At 44.4% G+C, this 22,861-nt stretch overlaps 1 protein-coding gene across 1 annotated transcript in view; it reads right to left on the bottom strand.

The window, feature by feature from the left end:
- Positions 1 to 16,528, bottom strand: part of HDAC1 (histone deacetylase 1) — a 34,165-nt gene extending 17,637 nt beyond the window's left edge. Inside the window, exons 1-9 of the mRNA XM_040424572.1 lie at positions 16,405 to 16,528; positions 9,955 to 10,067; positions 6,303 to 6,420; positions 5,797 to 5,871; positions 5,023 to 5,161; positions 4,774 to 4,915; positions 3,511 to 3,603; positions 3,304 to 3,412; positions 1,195 to 1,335 (exon numbers count right to left, since the gene is read on the bottom strand). Coding sequence (XP_040280506.1) covers positions 1,195 to 1,335; positions 3,304 to 3,412; positions 3,511 to 3,603; positions 4,774 to 4,915; positions 5,023 to 5,161; positions 5,797 to 5,871; positions 6,303 to 6,420; positions 9,955 to 10,067; positions 16,405 to 16,453 — 979 coding nt within the window. The 5' untranslated portion in view covers positions 16,454 to 16,528. The remainder of the gene's footprint in view (positions 1 to 1,194; positions 1,336 to 3,303; positions 3,413 to 3,510; positions 3,604 to 4,773; positions 4,916 to 5,022; positions 5,162 to 5,796; positions 5,872 to 6,302; positions 6,421 to 9,954; positions 10,068 to 16,404) is intronic.
- Between the last annotated feature and the right edge of the window lie 6,333 nt (positions 16,529 to 22,861).

Genomic DNA, 22,861 nt, shown 5'->3' with positions numbered 1-22,861 from the left:
CACAGGCCTATACTAACAAAGGGCCATCAATTTTAAAATCCGGTTGAACCCCTTAAAAAAAAAAAAAAAAAAAGTGCCAGGCTTATATGAAAACCTACCTATTGCCCCTAAATGTGTTGAAATAATAAAAACAAATTCACACTACCTAAAACCCCACCACAGTAACTGATCAGAACCCCACAATATCTCCAAGAGAGTGGGGGAGAATTTCCAATTGGAGGACAGAGCACCCTCTCTCTAACCATTCAGATACTGTGTAGCTATTGACTGACAACTGAGGGTTTCAACGTAGCAATATTTTCTTCAGTGTCAAACAGTGAATGACTGCACTACCATGAATGCAAGTCATACTGGCAAAAGTCATGCAGCTGGAGGCACACATGGAATCCCTGTTCTAGAGACCACTAGGGGTCCCAATTGCAGGATCTGAACCAATCTAGCAGTTAAAAGGATACAGTATAAAGGTATTGGCTATACTGTGACTTTTTGTAGCATGACTGATTGAATTCAACTGAATGTATTCATTTGGACTGCACCTGTAGTTCAATAGTTAAAATCAATCAGTCGTGCTACAAAAATTCACTGTGTAGCCATGGCCTTACGCCTGTTTCACTCTTGCGTTGTGGCATTCTGGTTTTGAGATCCGGCAGAAGATCTCAACACCAGAATTAAACAGATCCGTGCCATTTAATACATCCGGATACATCCATAATCGGCCGAATCAGGTTGTATTAAATCAAAACGGAACAAACCAGATCCAGTATGAAAATCATTTTAAGTCAATGGCGCGGGATCAGTTTTTTTTCGCCAACAAAAAAAAATACATAAATAAATAAATCTGGCACCATTGGCTTACATCGATTTTCATGCCGGATGGAGTTTGTTCCGTTTCGCTGACTGGACACAAAACCGCAGCTTGCAACGTTTTTGTGTCTGGTCAAAAAACGCAACAAAACGGAATGCATCCTTATCATTTTTGTCCCCATTGACAATGAATGGGGACAAAACTGATCACACTTGGCCCAGTTTTGAGATCCTCTGACGGATCTCAAAAAACAGGAATGCCACAACCCAAGTGTGAAACAGTCCTTACTTGTAATTACCTGACTACCCCTTTAAATCAGAGTGAAGATAGGAGAAGTAAGCGAAACCCTTCCAAATAAAACCCATAGTTCAATAAGAAATTGTACAAACCATTGGGGATCTCCGTGTCTAGCGCAACAGCAGTTTCATATGTCCAGCAGCGGGCCACATTCCTGATTGTGTAGCCACCACCACCGAGCATCAACAATGGAAGGTTGAATGTCTTCATAAACTCCACACATTTAGCATGTCCTAAAAAAAAAGTACAGTCATTAGCAGTGTTCATCAAGTAGAGAACTTGAGCTCAGTCTCCCTGGCTAAGAGCGGGGCGCTGTAATTGGATGCGCTCACAGCCAGGGAGAAGATAACCGCGCCCAGGGAAAATACAAGTCTCCGCCTAGTATAACCGAGTCGCCTTATTATAATATAAGGCGCCAAAATATACGGGGCCAACAGCGGACGAACGGGGGGTTCTTTAGAAAAAATAAAAATTGCCATGGCATCAGTGGGGGTTGATGGGCTACAGATATTGATGACCTCTCCTCAGAATGGGTCATCAATATCAGATCATCAGAAGGCCAACTCCCGCCACCCCAATCAGCCCATTAAAGGGGTCATGGCACTTGTGGAAGTGCTGCATCCTGTTCAATGTTTACCTGCACACTGTCTCCAATCTGGTGAAGGTCTAGACAGCCTACGTTTGTCATTTATAGGATTAGTAAATCTGCCCTGGTGTTTTCATGCAGTTGGATTAGTAACGATTATCACTAGTGATGAGCAAAGCGAGCTTCGGGTGATACATCCGAAGTAGCTTCGCTCAAAACTTAGGACTAATGCTATACCGAAACTGGCTTAAGTTCCGTCTGGTACCTTGGAACCAAAGCAGAGCTCGGGTCCAAGTTTTAAAGTGGTTTTCCACTTCAGAAATAAACTACCAAAGTTATTCAATGAAGTCTCGTGCGACTTTGCAAATAACTGACCTAGGCTCAGCCAGTACATTTTTAATGCAGTATGGAGACAGATCTCCGAACAGCATTAATCTGAAGTTTTGAGCGAAGCGATTTCGGATGTTGCATCCAAAGCTCGCTTCGTTCATCGCTAATTATCACGATCATTAGGATCGCAACATTCCAAGATTCCTCATCCAGGCTGTACCAATAGCAAAATCAGAAGGTAATGCATTTCAGAGTACGCTGTCGTGTGTGTAGATGAGGTATAACATTTATGGTCATTACTTGACTGGTTTCATTAATTTGCTACAGTTTGCGCTCTGCAGGCTCTCTCTCAAATAACTCAGTTTTCCCTGAGCTAATGGGTAGGGACTAGCTTCAATGATATCTCCCATACACAGCACACAGAAAAGAGGAGATCCTTCTCCCCTGGGTTTCTGTAGAACACCCCCAAAAGCAGCAGTATGGTAGACATAAAAACCATCAGTACAGAGTGGGGTAGCTGTGAATCCAGCACTGTGATTAGATAGACTTCTATGGGCATTATATAACCTGACCCCTCATTGTGCTGATATTTCATCTCTCCAGAGATTTTAGTAGTGAACTGAGGGTAAATGATCAATCAGGAAGCAAAGGGAGGAAGAGGTGGAGACATTTTTCCTCGAATAAGATATATTAACCTTCGCTTGCACTATTGATTTATGCAAAGATTGTTGAAAATACATTTAGCAAAAAAGTTCACATTTTCCAAAAAGATAGCCCAGGATGTAAAAGCAAAACCCAAAAACCACAAGTATGAACACAGTCACATTATTGGGAAAATTGTAGGCACCAAACTTACTGCCTATGGGTAAATTTAGCAACACAGCCATTACTGTAAATCACACATTAGTACACATATTACATATTTTAAAGTGTAACTGTCATTCTTTTATTCTTGATCATGCATAGGGGCAGGGATACTGACCATTTTTGTAATATACTTTGATTATTGAAATCGTACATCTCTATTAGAAAAATAGCTCTAAAGTGGCCCATTTTGAGCCTTAGTAACGCTCCTCTGTCAGTGTTAGCAAGTCTGCACTGCCATGTAAACAGAAGACAGGAGCGTTTCCAAGGATCAAAATGAGCCACTTTAGAGCTATTTTTCTAGTAGAGATGTACGATTTCAATAATCAAAATTACAAAAATGGTCAGTATCACTGTCCCTATGCATTATCAAGAATAAAAGAATGACAGTTACACTTTAACTTTTCATTCCAATTCTCACCTTTAATGGTTAGATTGAAGCAGCCAAGTCTGTCCCCAGAAAGGGAGTCTGCACCACACTGTAGAACCACAGCGCTGGGCTGGTACATCTCCATAACCTTAGTCATGACCTGGAAAAAACAAACAAAATAAAAAATTGGTTATGGAGAACACCAAAGTAGAGCGCAGTCAATAAAATTCTACTACTAGAATTAAAAGAGTAACTTACTGGTTTGAAAATGGCTTCATACGATTCATCATCAATCCCATCTCGAAGTGGGTAATTCACTGCATAGTATTTACCCTTCCCTGCTCCAATGTCCTAATGAAAGAGTTAAAAGCGATTAAAGATTACTAACAGGACATAATTAAATAGGCTGAATAAATAAATAAAAGGGGCGAGAAGAGTCAGTTACACGTCTAATTACATAAAGGCCTACGTCTAATTTTCACACATTTTCCCATTGTTTGGGATTTGGATACATAGGTTTTTGTAACATCTAATTACACAATGTGCTAACCAGGCTACCTGTAGATTTTTGGTCTCTTCAGTTTTGATGATTTTGTGAAGTTAAATGCACATTTACACAGATAAGGATGGGGTCATATGTTTTTGCCATCTGTTTAATAATGTATACAATAACAGATGCCATATAGTGGCATCCGTCACAAAAGAGTTCCATTGTAAAAATGTATATGTTAGTGTATACTTACGGGACGTATACTTTCCAAACACAGCCAGGAGCCTGCAGTGTTCACCAGAGCTCTGGTAAGCACCGCGGCTCCCTGGAACAGTTGATCGGTGGGGTATCCTGAGGGTAGGTCATCATTATCAATTCCTCATAACCCCTTTAAAGTTCTGGAAGGGTTTTTCCAGGCGTTTACCTTCAATCGGTTACTCAGGAGATGATAATGATGACCTATCCTAAGGATAGGTCATCAGTATAGCATCGGAGGGGGTCTGATTCCAGGCACCCCCGCCGATCAGCTGTTCCAGGGAGCTGCCAGGCTCAGAGCTCTGGTGAGCACAAGGGGCTCTCAGCAGCTCACCAAGCACAGTGCTGTACATTGTATAGTGGCAGTGCTTGGTATTGCAGCACAGCCCCATTCAATTCAAAAGGCTGAGCTGCAACTAGGCCATGTGACTGAAGTACGATGAAAACACATGGTCTAGGAAGAGGCATGGCGCTCATGAAGTGCTGGCCTCTTCTAACAGCTGATCGGCAGGGGTCCCAGGTGTCGAACCCCGCTAATCTGATATTGATGACCTATTGTGATTATTATTTCCAGAATAACCCCTTCCGCTGCAGCCAATCACAAGCCTCAGCGGTCACAGAGGCTGGAACGGTACATCACTGCTGTGATCCAGCCAGCCAGTAACAAAGCAAGGGCAAAGGGGAGGGTCAGGGGGAAAAGTCCATCCCTAGCAAGTTAAAGGGCCAATGCATTAACATTGTTATCAGAGCCATTAGTTAGTGGATCTCGCACTCACCCTTAAGTCCCCAGTGCCTGGAAAATACTCTCCATACTTATGGAAAGAAACAGTCATGACTCTGTCAGTGGTATAAAAAGCTTCTTCCACACCATCACCATGGTGAATATCAATATCGATGTACAGTACCCGCTGATGATATCTGGATTACAAAGAATGCAGCATTAAATGTCAGCATGGGGGGGGGGGGGGCATAAAAAAAAAAAATCTACATCAAGCAAATATACACACATTAGAATGCATACATACTTTAATAGTTCCAGAATGGCAAGGACAATGTCATTGACATAACAAAATCCTGAGGCCTCAGACTTCTTAGCGTGATGTAGTCCACCTGCCCAGTTTACGGCAATGTCTGTTTGCTGCTTGTTTAATTTCACAGAACTTGCTGCCAAAGAAAAATAAAACTGATCAAGACAAAGGCTTTTTAAAAGGAAAAATTAAAGTTATTCCATATTGCCCATCCACGACACAATTAGCTATATAGAAATCTGTGTACCCCTGTAGTACAGTAATGGGGGCAGTGATAAATATTGATGGGGAAGCATGTGGCACACCGACCTACGCCAACCACAAGTGGCTATTCACCTTGCATTTCCTTCCTTCAAAATTCTCGTGTGCACCACCAATGGCACCAGATGACTGCGGACACTTAGAGAGGACCCGTCGCCACTCTCGACATGTCTGTTGTAGCAAATGAGTTGTAGCAATTTATGAATGAAGGTCACAGACCATCCCTGTGCTGTCCGCTTTTCTTTTGCAGACCCATAAAAAAAAATCAATGGGTTCATGTGCAATCCGCAAAAAATGCTGACTGGGCACAGATCAAAAATATGGCCGTGTGCATGAGGCCTAACACTCGTTCCCATAGGTGTATGGGGAGAGAACAGTCAATCAAGGTTCAACACTAAAACTGAACGCTATTGCGTGTAATTTCTCTAAGACACTGCAGTGCTCAAGAATAAAGCACATTTGGTGGAGTTAGGGCACATCACTAAATCATGCTGCCAACGGGACACTTACCTACAGAGCCTCCAGCTGATAACTGGCAAAACTCAAACAACCCGTCAAACACTGGACAGTCCTCCCCTACATTAACTGGAACGAGAGAAAAAAGAATAAAACCATAAATAATAATCCATACTCTTCATTATGGAGAACTAAAAGGGGTTGTCCAAGATAATTAAAAGTCTTAGACAACCCGTACAAAGACTAAGATAGAAAAAACAAAACAGTGTCTCCAGTGCTGGTCTGGTGCTCCCACCCACCACAGCACTGATGTCCCTAAATAGGACATGTGACCACAGCGGCCAATCAGTGTCCTGAGCTGTAGACCACTGAGGACAGTGATTGGCCGCAGCAATCATGTGCCGTATCCAGGCACGTCACAGCTGCCGTTTGAAAACAGAGGCAGGAAGACCGAACCAGCGCTGCAGAGAACAGCGCCTGAGAAGTGGCTATATTGCCACAAGAAGGGGATCTCCAAGATTTAAATTACCACCGAAAACCCCTTTAGGATAAGTACTTACACCTCTGCATCTGCTTGCTGTATTCTGACATGTTATCTGGCCTGATAGAGCGAAGAAATTTGATGTAATCGTCGCTGTGATATTTTGTCATCTCTTCCGCATTAGCTTTGTGAGGTCTCTGGTAAAAGGAAAAAATAAAAGTCAGCACAAACCATGTTAGCAATTTACTGTCAACGAGCCATACTCTGTATAGTGAGTGTGTAACTGCCATTTCACTACCAAAAATGACATTCCTAACATTTGTGATGCTGAAGGGCAGATATTCATGAAGCTGCATTTTTCAGCTCATTTTACCTTTCTGATGTCTGTATTCAGCCCTTAGCAACCCTATTTCTCTGTGCCTCTATTTCAGCATCTTCCTAAGATGGCCTCTGCTGAACTTTCTGTGGTGATCTTTGCCTTGTCCTTGAGGACATCCTGTATTTCCCTCACTTCCCATAACCCCTTGCTCTCTGCACATGAACTAGCAGGACCAATCAGAATGCAGATAGCCTCCCCCACTACCCCAGAGCATTGTGCATCCTCTCACATACAGCTAACTAGAGACAGACAAGACCAATCAGAATGTAGATAACCTCCCCCACCACACCCGAGCAGTGTGTATCCCCTCACATACAGCTAACCAGAGACAGACAAGACCAATCAGAATGCAGATAACCTCCCCCACTACCCCAGAGCAGTGTGTATCTAGGGATGAGCGAATCGACTTCAGATGAAACATCTGAAGTCGATTCGCATAAAACTTTGTTCTAATACTGTACGGAGCAATCCGGATGCAGTGAATGCAGCTGAAAGCCATTATTCCCGAGTCAATTTCTAACAGTGATTTCTCCTCTGTCAACTTTCAAACAAGACCAGTTGCATGTTTCTAGCTGCTATCATTAAGGAGATACCATCTAAAGCAGCCCTCTACTTTATGCCCGAGCCCAGACACTCAGGGCTAGCACAGCACCCCAGTCTCAGGTTTATAAGGGTCCATTCAGACGTCCGTAGTGTTTTGCGGTCCGCAAAACACTGACGCCGCACACCGCTAGCACTTAATAGAGGATTCCTATTCTTGTCAGCAGCTGCGGACAAGAACAGAACATGCTCTATTTCTTTGCGGAGCCGCGGACCGGAAGTGCAGATGCGGACAGCACACTGTGTGCTGTCCGCATCTTTTACGGCCCCATTGAAAATGAATGGGCAATTATGCCGAACGGATACGGACCCATTCTACAGACGTCTGAATGGACCCCAACAGAGGACACGGCTGCACATGACAACGCTGTGAGAATAGGGCTGCAGAATAGGAAAGAAAGTAGCATGCATTTGTGGGAGTTATTATCAAGTAAATCTGAAAATGATTACATTTTAAAAGCACAAAATCATTTATACAGTTTATACAGCAGGGTGTACTATACCATTAGGGTAAAAAATAAATAAACGGCAGTTACACTTTAAAGGGGGTAATCCTGCTTGCTGCACTCAATCGCTGGGGAAAGGAGTGGCGAGTATTGCTCCTTTTTTTGCTTCCTGACATGTCACATTTTTTCTCACAAGCAGAATAACTTTTATAAAGTTACCCCCCAAACAAGCCATATTTTATATCCATTTGCTTGCTTCTCATCCACTGTATATTGATGTTACCAGGCACCTAAATAATGACAGTTCTTTAAGGGGATGTCCAGCTTTCACTAAGTGATGGCCTATGCTCAGGACAGGCCATCACTAGCTGTTCAGCGGTGGTTCTAACCCCCCCCCCCCCCCCAGTCAAGTGTAGCTCTGGGGGTGGAAGTTGGTGCTGGAACTACACAGTTCCATCAATTGTGTAGCACACAGAGCTTGGCGCCTCAGCTACAACCGAACAGCTCATTGTGGGGGTGAAGGTTGTTGCCTATCCTGAAGATACGTCACTTACTAGCAAAGTACAACTCGGCTATCTTCTTCAAACCCATAGAGCTGAATGGAGCAGCAGTGGCCATGCTTAAAACACTCCCGCAGCAGTCACCTATGTGGCAGGTCACAGGGTCACATGTCAACGATTGGTTGCAGTGGTCACGTGACCCGTATCAAAAAGGATGCTGACACAGGGAGACCTGAGGAGCCGTAATGGAGCTGGAACACAGGAGTGGGGATTAGGCAAGTATGATTACCACTGCAGGTCCGACCCAAGGGTGAAAAAGCCCTTTAAAGGATAACTGTCATATTTTCACTCAAAATTACATTTTCATACATGCTGTTGCTGCTGTGGTGATAATCCATCATCACTAATTATTGTGTTCACATACCACTTGTTTAATAAGATTCCATCCATAGCAACTGCTCCTCACAAGACTTCTTTCTGACTATCTTCTCAAGATGGCCACCGATGCCCTTACCCTGAGGCTAAGACCGCCCTGCCTAACTACCCAGAATTAATTTGGCTCATCTCAGGACCGCGGAGCCTCACCCCAACCAATCGGCTTTCTCCAGACTTAAACACGCCCTCTTCCTCCTGAGTAGTTGATCGCAAATTTTTAGCGCAAATATCTGCTCTATCCCGGTCCGACGGGAGCGCACACACAGCGTTCGGGACTGCCCACTACTACGTCCTCCGTATTCTGTATATAGAAGATAGGAGACGGAGGACACCTAGCAACCCTGTTTTAGCCGCACCACTGAAATGTCTGGGGGAGGAAAGAACATGCTGCAATTACTAGGTAATTCAATACCTATACAAAAGTAAACTTAGTCATCAGACCAATCCAATTACATAAAAAAAAAAAAAATATTATATATATATATATATATAACAGTTACCCTTTAAAGGGAACCTGTCACCTGGATTTTGAGTATAGAGCTGAGGACATGGGTTGCTAGATGGCCCCTAGCACATCCACAATGTCCAGTCCCCATAGCTCTGTGTGCTTTTATTGTGTAAAAAAAACGATTTGATACATATGCAAATTAACCAGAGATGAGTCCTGTATGTGAGATGAGTCAGGGACAGGACTCATCTCAGGTTACTTTACATATGTATCAAATAGTTTTTTTTACACAATAAAAGCACACAGAGCTATGGGGACTGGGTATTGCGGATGTGCTAGCGGCCATCTAGTAACCCATGTCCTCAGCTCTATACACAAAATCCCGGTGACAGGTTCCCTTTAAATACAGATTACAGGCTTTGAGCTGCAGAAACTAGGTGGTACAATGCCAGATTTAAAAGAACACTTTCTTACAAATATTTAAGCATGTACTCTTAACTAAATATTCTATGTATTTTATTTAATTTTTTTAACAAGTGGCTGTTTTTTAGGATGTGGAGGACACGCCATGTATCCTACTTGCTGTCCTGGCTCTTTAAAGGAACACTCCCGTCAGAAAGGTGAATTTTTATATTTTTAAAGAATTTTTGTCTGTTTATTTTTTTTTCATTTCAGCAGAACTATGCCACTGTCTGTCTATCAAGCGGCAGGGGGAGCTTCTTCAGTAGTGAGGACAGCCACTTACAGCTTAAGAACAAATCAATTCGCTCATTGAATATGCAATACACACAATGTATAGCACCGTCACAAACAGATGCAAGCGCACAGACACAGAAGACTCATTATCCTGATATCCCGAATTGATCCCTGGTTATGAGGCATGTCATGACCTCAACCCCTTATCATTTATACCAAGATCTTACATAGATTTCCATCTTCCGGTACAGTCCATAGTTCAAAAGCAGATTGTGCGTCATACGGATTCTGTGAGGTTTCATGGGATGTCCCTGCCCATAGTAATAGTTGCCAACGTCCCCTATGAAAATAACACAAAGCTCACGTTAATGGATAACACATCATATTATAAACACAGGTAAAAATAAGGCTAAAGTAAGTCTTTTCTGTTATCTAAACATTATACTACTACTGAATATAAATAAATGAGTCTACATGCACTGGACATCTGGAGGTTCTATGGAGCCCAGCATCTGAGGAAGGGGACTTCTATGGACGAGCAGGGGTAGAGAGAATTTGGATACACATGTGGAACCATAATAATCACAACTTTATAAACTTCTCGCTCACCGATTGCTTCGGAAGAGTATTGCCCCATGGTTAAAACCTTAATCTGTGCTCACAACATCTTTTAGAAACAATATAATTGATTATAAAATATACGGCAATTTTTGGCATATCCCTCTTGCCGATTCGGTTTTTACACCAGGACTAAAAAAGGGGCGGGCCAGCCGGTCCGTCTCATTTATTATTTTCTACACCTGTTTTAGGCGTAGAAAACTTTCTAAATCTATGCCAGCGGTAGATGCATCTAAGTTATGTAGCAGCTAGACTGATACCTGGTAGATTGTAAGCTCATAAGGAAAGGAACCCAACTAGGCATGTGTGTTTACAGCCCCAGTCTATTAGAGGAGCAGAACAACAAAAATGTGCCGGACGGTGCACATAACCGAGCGGACTCCATTGGAATCCATTCAGCTTCCGTTCTTTTTCCTGGACAAAAGTACTGCATGTCTGGTCCTTAACGGAATCTGCAATGGAGGCCCCGAACAGAGTCTCCAACGCACACATGTGAACCAGCCATAAATGGATCTTGTCCGTACCACACTGTCTTTTCTAATGGATACTACAGGAGTCTATCACTAGGTAATAAACACAGATGAAAACACCTGGCATACAATCCATGTGCCCTATAGAAACCCCTGGGCACATTAACCAGTTCCCGACCGCACACAGACTATATACCCCTATAATGCCATCTCCCACAGTGCTAGGAAGGCTCGTCTTAGTCACAGCCCGATATTGGCTGACCCCCCCCCCCCCCAAATTGCAGAATGTTTTGATCCATGCGATGGGGAGATGCAGAGGAGGCCGTGTGGGCATCAGAAGCGACGCGGGTGCTGGGGAGCAGGGTAAGTACAATCTGTGTGCGGGGCCCAGGCATAATGGAGGGGGTAGCCATTAAAAGGTTTCGATAACCCCTTTAAAACGTGAGTGCAGAGATCGCAGCTACATGACAATAGTGCCTGGGGGGCCTGCGGTCAGTGACTGAGGGGGTTTAATAGCTTGGGAGTAGATTCTAAAATGGGGTCATTTACGGGTGGTTTCTATTATGCAAGACCCTCAAAGTCACTTTCTAGTTGAAAAATTCCTTCTAAAAATTGTACAGCTTATAGCGTCTTAAAAACATAAAATGACATTTATAAAATGATGCCAACATAAAGGAAACTAATAGTGAATGTTAATTATTAACTATTTTATGAGAAATCTATGTGACTTTAAAGTAAAGAAATTCAAATTTAGAAAATTGAGAATTTTTCCAAATGTTCAGTAAATTTTGGATTGGTAAAAAAATATTGACTCAAATTTAAAGCTAAAACAAAGTACAATGTGTCATGAGAAAATCCCAGTATCTCTTGGATAACTAAATGGATTCCAAAGTTATTACCACATAAAAAAAAAAAAAAAAAAAAAAAAAAAAAGATTTGCGAAATTAGGCTTGGTCAGGAAGGTAAAAACTGGCCAAGTCTGGAAGTGTTATATACTGTAAGTTTTGACATTGTGTAAATGTGAATAGTCTCTCAGATCTGCAGTTCTGAAGCTCTGGAAACACGACGCACCCAATATTCTGGTACCGATGTAGCACCAACAAATCCAAACTTGATGTTACAGATGGGATGCAGCATGGAGCATGCATGGATAGTTCTGGGCTCCAGATGTCTCCCATTTCCAATCTGTAAACTACCCCTCCTCCCCATCTGCCTCACACTGCGCTGTTATTCCAGCACAAGGAACAGGCGTTCAATGAGATGGAGATCTGGGAAAAGTGGGGGCCAAGTCAACATTCTTTGACATGGAAAAAGTTTCCAGTGTGCATTCACAAGGCTGTGTCCATTTTGCGGGCCGAAAAACAGCAGATACGCAAAATAGGGACACCAACTGTGTGCACCCTGCATCATAATGAAGACCCACTGGCTTTAATGGGTCCACGATCTGCATGTTGTGGTTAGAAATAGGGCATACCCTAGCCTTCATCCTGTAGCAGGGGCGGGAACACTGGCTGCCACCAGAGACAGGGGCGGGAACACTGGCTGCCACCAGAGACAGGGGCTTAGTGCCCTCTGGCAATTCGCATTTTTATCAATCACATAAATGGAAAAAGCTATTCTTCTCTGCAAAACAGACAAGAATAGGACAGGTTCTATAATGTGCAGGACGGATATATGCATGCGGACAGCACATGAATGGCACCCATGTGCTGCCCGTTTTATTTGCAGACGCATTAAAATGAATAGGTCCGTGTGCGAATCCCTTGCTGCACAGTGGTATTTAAAAGACCTACTCTCCCCCCCCCCCCCCCCCCCTCCACACAGTCACAAGGGGAAGAGACGTGTGAGGTCACCAGCAAGTACAGGGGTGGGGCCAGGCCAATTTTGCAGCAACCAGATAACAGGTAGCTTCAATTCACCACTTTTTCATGCTAGCTCCCTCTGCTGGTCAACACTGGAAGATATACAATTACTGTACATTTTTCATGTTTCCAGACAAGTGAACAAAAAAAAAAATTGCATGACACATTCCCTTTAAATCACATTTAGGCATCGTTCACATTTCTGTGTCTATTTGATGTCCATGGAAAAGCCATCCACGTTTAATTCGTGAAGAATCCGCATTTGATCCGTATGCCCGCTTTCTGCACTCCGTATTCCGCCGACACTGCTCAGCTGAAAATTCATCTCCTGAATATCTTCTATCAGTGGTCCACAAAAGCCACTGACAGAACATGGATGCCATTCGTGCTGTGATAGTGGTTTTTCCACAGACTTCAATGAGCGCGTTTGGTCCACATCATGGACCAAAGTATTGCATGCTCCCGTGATCCATTAAAAATCAAACCATGGAATGCACATGTCTGTGATTCAAATAAAATGTGATAAAATTTGAGTTTTTAAAATGTTACAGCCAGTTGCTACTCCACACCCCCTCCAAGCATACTGTCACTGAAATAAGTGCAACATGGCACATGTGCCGATTTTATAAAAATCTTGCCCCACGTTCATAAATTTGGCATAGGTTAGCATAGCATCTCTAATCTTAACTTCAAATACACCCATGATGATAAATTGCCCACTTTGATCTTTATTCCAAAGTTAAAATATCCACCAAGATACAAGAACATATTTGGGGCCACAACTACAATTCTAGTAGGGTCCGAAACCCTTTCAAGATTATGACTATCATTTTTCCTCTATTTCAGATCTACTTCCATTTACTGGGCATATATTTAAAGGACATTGTTCCTCTGCTAGCTTCCACCTCTTCTTCTTGATAGTCGGGGCTAGGAGAGATGACTGGGGATGAAACGCGTTGCACCTGGTATCTTTACTTGCCCTTTGAGCCTTGCTATTGCTCTTCTATGTCATGATCATGTGTTTACACGGCTTTACTTAGGATCTAAGCATCTTATAGTCGCTGTGATTTTGCTGGCTGTCCTTATATTTTTGGTCGCTAGGTGTCAACCTTTGTCTTTCTTGTGCAGTGTGGATCTTTTATATTGATGTCCTATGCCTAGAATAGGTCATGATCATGTGATCGGCGACTGCTGGCACCCCCGCAGATCAGCTGTTTGAGGACCTCCTCGCAGCTCACCATGCACAGCGCCATCCACCCTATAGTGGCTGTGCTTGGTATCACGCTCACTTGAATGGGACTGAGCTGGGCTTAGGCCATGCGACTGATGACTGCGATGTCACTGCCCTAGGTTAAGCTTGGGAAAGAGTCTTAGCTGCCTGAGAAGAGTCACAAGGCGGATTTTGTACCTGGAATTTTGTCAAGGACACTGCGCCCAAAACTCCAGTGGCAGCCGCATGATGTCTGCCTCTCATGGGTGGCAGAACTGCAGTTCGAAGCCTGGTGGCTAAAAGCCAGCACTGTGCCAAGGAGGGATGTGTAACCCCTTATAGGAGCTGTTCACTCATTTACAAAGCCATCAATCAGTGGGGGTCTGACACCCCGCCGATCAGCAGTAGTTCCAGTGCCGAAACTACACAGCTGCGCCCATTGTACAGGGGAAGGGCTGTTCATTTCAATGGGAGGTCGTTATTTGTAAAGGAGTACACAAATCATTTGCCGCCAAGTTTGGGGTTTTCTGATACCCTAACTCCATTTTTGTAAATCACCTTATCCTACCCCATATCCCATACAGAATTGCTCCTAATACCTCATTTGTTCAGTTTGTCCATCCTCTTTCCATTTTATCAGCTGGGCCCAGAGGTCCAGGTTCAGCTGCTTCTGGCACTCATTTCCCACCAACCCCATGATGCTTAGCGGCGGCTGTTCATCAGGCACTAGCTTCTCTTGACCCTCCTATTCCCACTTTACAGTAAGCACCAGGGTGCCTCTCCTTCTGAGTTTCCAGCCTGCAATGTGTGTGACATCAGTCATGAACTAAAAGCTTTCTTTTTAAATGCTCCCGAGAAACCACTTTAAAGGGATTCTGTCACCTCTTTTTACCCTAGAGATGCGGACATGCACGGCTAGATCGCCGCTAGCATGTCCGCAATATACCTGTCCTATAGGGCTGTGTGCTTTTATTGAGTGTTAAAAATGATTTTATATATATATATATATATATATATATATATATATATATATATATATATATATGTAAATCAGCCTGGTAAGGAGCTGTACTAACCGTTCTGGAGCCCAGACACGTCCCCCTGTGAAGGAGCCCAGCACCGCCTGTATCCATGAATCTCCTCCTTGCTCACAAAGTCAGATTGCCGTAATCGCGCATGTGCAGTTCCTTCCCTGAGGCTGATGCCAGCACAGGAAAAAAAAAAAAAACTATGCCGGCACTGCGCATGAGTGAGCTCGCGCATCGCGAGATTACGGCGATCTGACTTTGTGAGCAAGGAGGAAATTCCTGGTTAAAGGTGGTGCAGGGCTCCTTCACAGGGGGACACGGGCTCCAGAATGGTTAGTACAGCTCCTTACCAGGCTGATTTACCCATATATAAAATCATTTTTTACACTCAATAAAAGCACACAGCCCTATAGGACAGGTATATTGCGGACATGCTAGCCGTGCATGTCCGCATCTCTATAGGGTAAAAAGAGGTAACAGAATCCCTTTAAGGGCAGATTCACATAACCCTGGTCTGCCCAGGAAACACCACGGCTCCTACGACCCGAACTGACCGCATCATTGTGATTTATGACGGTCAGGTCATATGCGATTGCAGATCCATTGTACAGTACTCACAAAATGATGCAAGTACAGTACAATAGCCCCATAATCAGATAAGAACAGAGGCCATCAATCACTAAGATGCAATCAGTTCAGTCCGGGTAACTCTCTCCGTTTGATGGCGGCATTTCTCAGACCGAACACTTCTCCCCTGATATGATTCTGTGAGTTTCTAAGTTCTTGCCTTACCTAAAGGTCTTCTGTACTGTACTCAGTGTCATGAGTACAGTACAGAAGAATCAGAGATCCTAACAATTGTGACCGAAAAGATGGCCGATCTGCAGCCAGCCATAGCAGAGGGTTAGTTTTTGGGGTTCTTTTCATCTATGGTGCAGGAATTCAGAGTTAGGGGTCAGAACAGATTATTATTACTGAGAATTGGTTTTGCTGTTTGTTGGGGAGAATTTACTTCTACAACTGCAACAAAATGCCCTGGTGAAGATGTATCAAAACTAGCCAGAGTGGGGCAGCACCCAATCAGCTTCAGGCTCTCAATTTCTAGACACTCCTTGGAAAATAAAAACAGAGATCCGATTGGTTACCATGTGCATCTGCCCCCCCCTCCATTCATTTTTAATAAAGCCCCCCCCCCCCCCCCCCATGGTGCTGGAATAAGGGGACCCTCCGCGGGGTGCAGGCCGTAGGCGCGGCAGGCACCCCATCCCTCTCCGTGCCCATGACCACTGGCTGGCAGAGTAACTAAAACTAGGGCCCTGAGGTGACCCGAATCATGCCCAGTGCCCAGGATCTTGTGCCCCACTCCTACACCCGACCCCGCTAGCCCCTGCCGTCCGCGTCAGATCCTTGCACCGTTTTCGCATCCACCACTCTCCCACCATAGCGATGCCCCCCCTCATTCACTATGTGCCCTTCTAGCGCCTCTTACCATCATAATAATAGCACACTTTCTTCTTTGTTCCCTGCGTGTACGCCATTTTCCTTTCTGGGCTCCGGATCCACTCCTGTTCTGCGACCCAGCGTCCGCCTACGTGCTCAACCGCCTCACCCAATCCCAGCAGCGCTTCCAAAATCCGGATTAGATGGACACATCACCGTCCAATAAGCAACGCGAAAGAACAATGAGAGGGCGTGGCCAACCGCGCGGTTGTACAAAAGAAGAGTAGAATGACGCCGAAGCCGTCTCAGCCAATGCTAGCACCGGCTCGAGAGTCGGCATTTAGAGGGACAGCGTGATAGCCAATCAGCGGTTAGAATGGACAATGGGTGGGCGGATCTTTGTCGCTATCTGAAGTTAGGTTGACTGCTAGGATAGTTAGTCCTGTGTCCATTTTAGCCCTCCTGCTTCAGAGTATGACTAATGTATCGCGAGAGAAAACTCCCGCCCTTTATGTAGCAGGGTGGGCACGAGCTGGTTATCATTGTGATGCGTGACTGACTGATGGAGCAAATACAGAACATGCTACAGTGGAAGGAGTCAGGAGGCGAATGTATAAAAACCTAAGCACCTGGTAAAAATCTTGCCTTTATCCTAGTGAATGGTATACAGTCACATACATTATATGCGGTCAGGGTTGTCACCTTTTCCAACCATAAATACAGGCCAAGTTTAGTTGTGGGGGCTTATTACTAGGATATGCCCCCATTGTCTGATAGGTTCGGGTCCCACTGCTGGGACTCACACCTATTTTCAGAACGGAGCCCTGGAAGTGGTGGAGGGCGCACTGCACATGTGCAGCCGCCCTCCATTCCTTTTCTATGGAGCCTCCGAAAATTGCTGAGTGTCGGCTCGGCTATTTGCGTCGGACCCATAGAAGTGAATGGGAGCAGTGGCCGGCGCGGTGCACTCCTATTCACTTCTATGGGGAGAGGGCTTAGTGGTGGCTGGACCGGAGTCCTCCAGCCACCACTTTGAGGGGCTCCGTTCCTGATATAGGTGTGGGACCCCTACCTATAAGACAATGGCCCCCAGTAATAGCAATGCCTCCGTTAGTGCCCCCAGAATTAATAATGCCCCTATTAGTGCCCTCAGTAATAGTAATGCCTCCATTAGTGCCCCCCAGAATAAATAATGCCCCAAATAGTGCACCCCAGAATTACTAATGCCCCAATTAGTGCCCCACAGAATAGTGCCCCCTCAGAATTAATAATGCCCCCATAATTAATAATGCCCCCATTAGTGCCCCCAATAATATTAATGCCCCCATTAGCACCCCCAGAACTAATAGTGCCCCCAGTAAAAGTAATGCCCCCATTAGTGGCCCCCAGAATTACTAATGCCCCCTCCTCCATTTCATGGTGCCATGGTGAACACTCGCTGCTCACTGGAAGCTCAGGACAGGACCTGCTCTCCAGCGTGATGACGTCTCGCAGGTCCTGCTCCTTCCAGTCAATGCTGTTAAACGTCATCATGCTGGAGCGCAGGTCCTGTCCTGCACATCCATTGAGCAGTGAGTGTTCACCTTAGTGCAGACAAATGGATGAGGTGAGTTTTTTTGTGTGTACTTAAAGGGTTTCTGTCACCCCGCAAAACTCATTTTTTTTTTTTGGATAGTTAGATTCCTCATAGTGCGATATAGGAGAATATAATGCTCTTACTTACTTTCATGCGGCCGATTCTTTATAAAACGAACTTTTATAATATGTAAATCAGGGCTCTACCAGCAAGTAGGGCGTCTACTTGCTGGTAGCTGCTGCAGAAATCCGCCCCCTTGCCGTGTTGATTGACAGGGCCAGCCGTGATCTCCTCCTCCGTCCGGCCCTGTCAGTAATTTAAAAATCGCGCGCCTCGCGTCATTCGGCGCAGGCGCTCTGAGATGAGGAGGCTCGTCTCCTCAGCACTCCCTCAGTGCGCCTGCGCCGATGACGTCTTCTCTTTCGGTGATGTCATCGGCGCAGGCGCACTGAGGGAGTGCTGAGGATACGAGCCTCCTCATCTCAGAGCGCCTGCGCCGAATGACGCGAGGCGCGCGATTTTTGAATTACTGACAGGGCCGGCCGGAGGAGGAGATCACGGCTGGCCCTGTCAATCAACACGGCGAGGGGGCGGATTTCTGCAGCAGCTACCAGCAAGTAGACGCCCTACTTGCTGGTAGAGCCCTCATTTACATATTATAAAAGTTCGTTTTATAAAGAATCGGCCGCATGAAAGTAAGTAAGAGCATTATATTCTACTATATCGCACTATGAGGAATCTAACTATCCAAAAAAAAAAAAAATGAGTTTTGCGGGGTGACAGAAACCCTTTAACACAATTGGGGGAGGGGGGAGTTAAAGGCTGTACTATAAGCACTCCACAATGGAAGCACTCATTAGTAACAGTCCCTATAGAAATACTGGCAATTACTGGCTTGGCCGGTGAGGGTGGCAACCCTATATGCAGTGCCTATTGTAAATTTTCAGTTCAATACAATGTGGTCTATGATCAGTGACTGTAGCTTAGCTGCATTATGTATAGGAAGTCCTGTCTCCATATAAACTTGGTCTGCTGTTCTGTATCTCCCTCATGCTTTACACTGCAGAACTGCCTGTTTAATTTTGCTGCTGTGTGTAAGTGGAAGGTCAGTATGTGGAGAGATGATCAGGTTATAGTAAAGACAGAAGATTCTAAACTATAGGGACCCAAACCCTCAGAGAGAAGAGGACTATCAGGAAGCTGCATGTAGTTGAAGGGGAAGGGCCTGGGGAGGTGCTTTCATCAGCCATTGATTAGTAAACTGTTGATTCCTCCTCCTGACTTGCTGCTGGAGGAGAGGTTTTGGGGAAGTTACTTGGGGTGTTTCAAAATTTTGCGTCTAGTTACGCCCTTGGGTACAGTAAGGCTCCCATAGACTACTTTTGGGGGCTGTATTATGGCTGCGTACCACTTGCATATTACTCTGGTGTCAATGGGTGGCCGAAATTAAATGGATTGTACAATTTGGACAACACCCTTCGTAATCACCAGTGTGGGCACAACACAAAAATAGAAACTGCTCAAAAAAATAAAGGGAACACAAAAATAACACATCCTAGATCTGAATTAATTAAATATTCTTCTGAAATACTTTGTTCTTTACATAGTTGAATGTGCTGACAACAAAATCACACAAAAAGAAAAAAACGGAAATAAAATTTTTCAACCCATGGAGGTCTGGATTTGGAGTCACACTCAAAATGAAAGTGGAAAAACACACTACAGGCTGATCCAACTTTGATGTAATGTCCTTAAAACAAGTCAAAATGAGGCTCAGTAGTGTGTGTGGCCTCCACGTGCCTGTATGACCTCCCTACAACGCCTGTGCATGCTCCTGATGAGGTGGCGGACGGTCTCCTGAGGGATCTCCTTCCAGACCTGGACTAAAGCATCTGCCAACTCCTGGACAGTCTGTGGTGCAACGTGACGTTGGTGGATAGAGCGAGACATGATGTCCCAGATGTGCTCAATTAGATTCAGGTCTGGGGAACGGGCGGGCCAGTCCATAGCATCAATGCCTTCGTATTGCATGAACTGCTGACACACTCCAGCCACATGAGGTCTAGCATTGTCTTGCATTAGGAGGAACCTAGGGCCAACCGCACCAGCATATGGTCTCACAAGGGGTCTGAGGATCTCATCTCGGTACCTAATGGCAGTCAGGCTACCTCTGGCGAGCACATGGAGGGCTCCAAAGAAATGCCATCCCACACCATTACTGACCCAATGCCAAACCGGTCATGCTGGAGGATGTTGCAGGCAGCAGAACGTTCTCCGCGGCGTCTCCAGACTCTGTCACGTATGTCACATGTGCTCAGTGTGAACCTGCTTTTATCTGTGAAGAGCACAGGGCGCCAGTGGCGAATTTGCCAATCTTGGTGTTCTCTGGCAAATGCCAAACGTCCTGCACGGTGTTGGGCTGTAAGCACAACCCCCACCTGTGGACGTCGGGCCCTCATATCACCCTCATGGAGTCTGTTTCTGACCGTTTGAGCAGACACATGCACATTTGTGGCCTGCTGGAGGTCATTTTGCAGGGCTCTGGCAGTGCTCCTCCTGTTCCTCCTTGCACAAAGGCGGAGGTAGCGGTCCTGCTGCTGGGTTGTTGCTCTCCTACGGCCTCCTCCACGTCTACTGATGTACTGGCTTGTCTCCTGGTAGCGCCTCCATGCTCTGGACACTACGCTGACAGACACAGCAAACCTTCTTGCCACAGCTCGCATTGATGTGCCATCCTGGATAAGCTGCACTACCTGAGCCACTTGTGTGGGTTGTAGACTCCGTCTCATGCTACCACTAGAGTGAAAGCACCGCCAGCATTCAAAAGTGACCAAAACATCAGCCAGGAAGCATAGGAACTGAGAAGTGGTCTGGGGTCACCACCTGCAGAACCACTCCTATATTGGGGGAGTGTTGCTAATTGCCTATAATTTCCACCTGTTGTCTATCCCATTTGCACAACAGCATGTGGAATTGATTGTCACTCAGTGTTGCTTCCTATATGGACAGTTTGATTTCACAGAAGTGGGATTGACTTGGAGTTACATTGTGTTGTTTAAGTGTTCCCTTTATTTTTTTGAGCAGTGTATATCTCATATACTGTAGTCCTTCTTATGAGAAGGATGAGGCCTTATCCAAGTAATCAACGGCGGACAGGAATCTCTTCCTTTTCAGAAAAGAGGTTCTGCAGCATCTGCATCTCAAATTCTGTAATTTTATTTAAATGATTAGAGTGTTTCATATAATATAAAGACCTGACCCCTAAATTTTGGAACTATACAGATTAAAAAAAAACAGCAACCAAATCAAACTAAAAATGTGAAGCAGAAAATGTATTGTAAAGGTAAAAATCTATATAGCCTCGAACTAAAAATCTGCATCCATTAAACAAACACTATCCATATATCTAAGTTTATTAACATATTAGATGTTCTGGCCATTAAGTGGTTAAAATAATCTGGCCTTCATCCTGGCAGAGTATTGTGATGTCACCACATTTGCATAGAATGTCCTAGGACACTGGGCCTACAGCTGTTATGTTACTGGATGATATCACAATGATGAATCTATGAAGGTGTGACTATGTTGGATGCACACAACTTCAGAAAGAAGATTGGACGGCATCATGAGGATTCATAGGCGTCGGCGCTATGTTGATCGGCGGCTGCTGGTCAACTGTATCTCATCTTGCATGTCGATTGGCTCATTCCTTCTAACCCGATTCAGGTAAACTCTGAGGAACTCCAGCTGCCTGGCCAAGAAATCAACCATTATGACACAGGCCAGGAGCTTTTTCAGGTCAGTTGCCTTCAGACGTAAAAACCACGACATCCGCCATGATACAGCTGAGAAGACACCAACCAATTTTTTTTGCTGATCCAAAAGTTGCACATGAGGGGCCCTTAATACTAAAAGGCATGTCCCTGGGAGAAAAAACAGAAAGTGAGGAACCCCCACAAAAAAGACCCCGGGATGCTGATGCTTTGGAGCCATTTCTTGTCAACAAAGCACCACCTGCTAAAAAAACACCAAAGAGCTGTAAGCGACGATGTAATAAAAACACTCGTCAAAAACAAAAGGATTATGTCTCTTTAAATTTTTGGATGAAATTTATATACATGTTATACATTATATATTTTATACTTTATTTTTATTATGGTTTAGTGTGAAATTATGACCAACTATGCACTTTATTTTGCACCTTGGTACTATATTCTGAGACAAATGTATTTTCCTTATATGGCGATTGAAACGGCAATAGCCGATATCACCAAGATTTTATACATTTTTGAGGACAATATAATGGGTTAATAAATTGATTAAATTCCCGCTAAGATGATCCCCAAAATAGTCTGTGATTTAAATATAACATATACAGTACAGACCAAAAGTTTGGACACACCTTCTCATTCAAAGAGTTTTCTTTATTTTCATGACTATGAAGGCATCAAAACTATGAATTAACACATGTGGAATTATATACATAACAAACAAGTGTGAAACAACTGAAAATATGTCATATTCTAGGTTCTTCAAAGTAGCCACCTTTTGCTTTGATTACTGCTTTGCACACTCTTGGCATTCTCTTGATGAGCTTCAAGAGGTAGTCCCCTGAAATGGTCTTCCAACAGTCTTGAAGGAGTTCCCAGAGATGCTTAGCACTTGTTGGCCCTTTTGCCTTCACTCTGCGGTCCAGCTCACCCCAAACCATCTCGATTGGGTTCAGGTCCGGTGACTGTGGAGGCCAGGTCATCTGGCGCAGCACCCCATCACTCTCCTTCATGGTCAAATAGCCCTTACTTTCAAAGTTTTCCCAATTTTTCGGCTGACTGACTGACCTTCATTTCTTAAAGTAATGATGGCCACTCGTTTTTCTTTACTTAGCTGCTTTTTTCTTGCCATAATACAAATTCTAACAGTGTATTCAGTA

This window comes from Bufo bufo, chromosome 3, assembly GCF_905171765.1.
Source record: "Bufo bufo chromosome 3, aBufBuf1.1, whole genome shotgun sequence".
NCBI lineage: Eukaryota > Metazoa > Chordata > Amphibia > Anura > Bufonidae > Bufo > Bufo bufo.
Note: the sequence above shows the minus strand (reverse complement) of the source record. Positions and strands in the feature narration are given on the sequence as shown.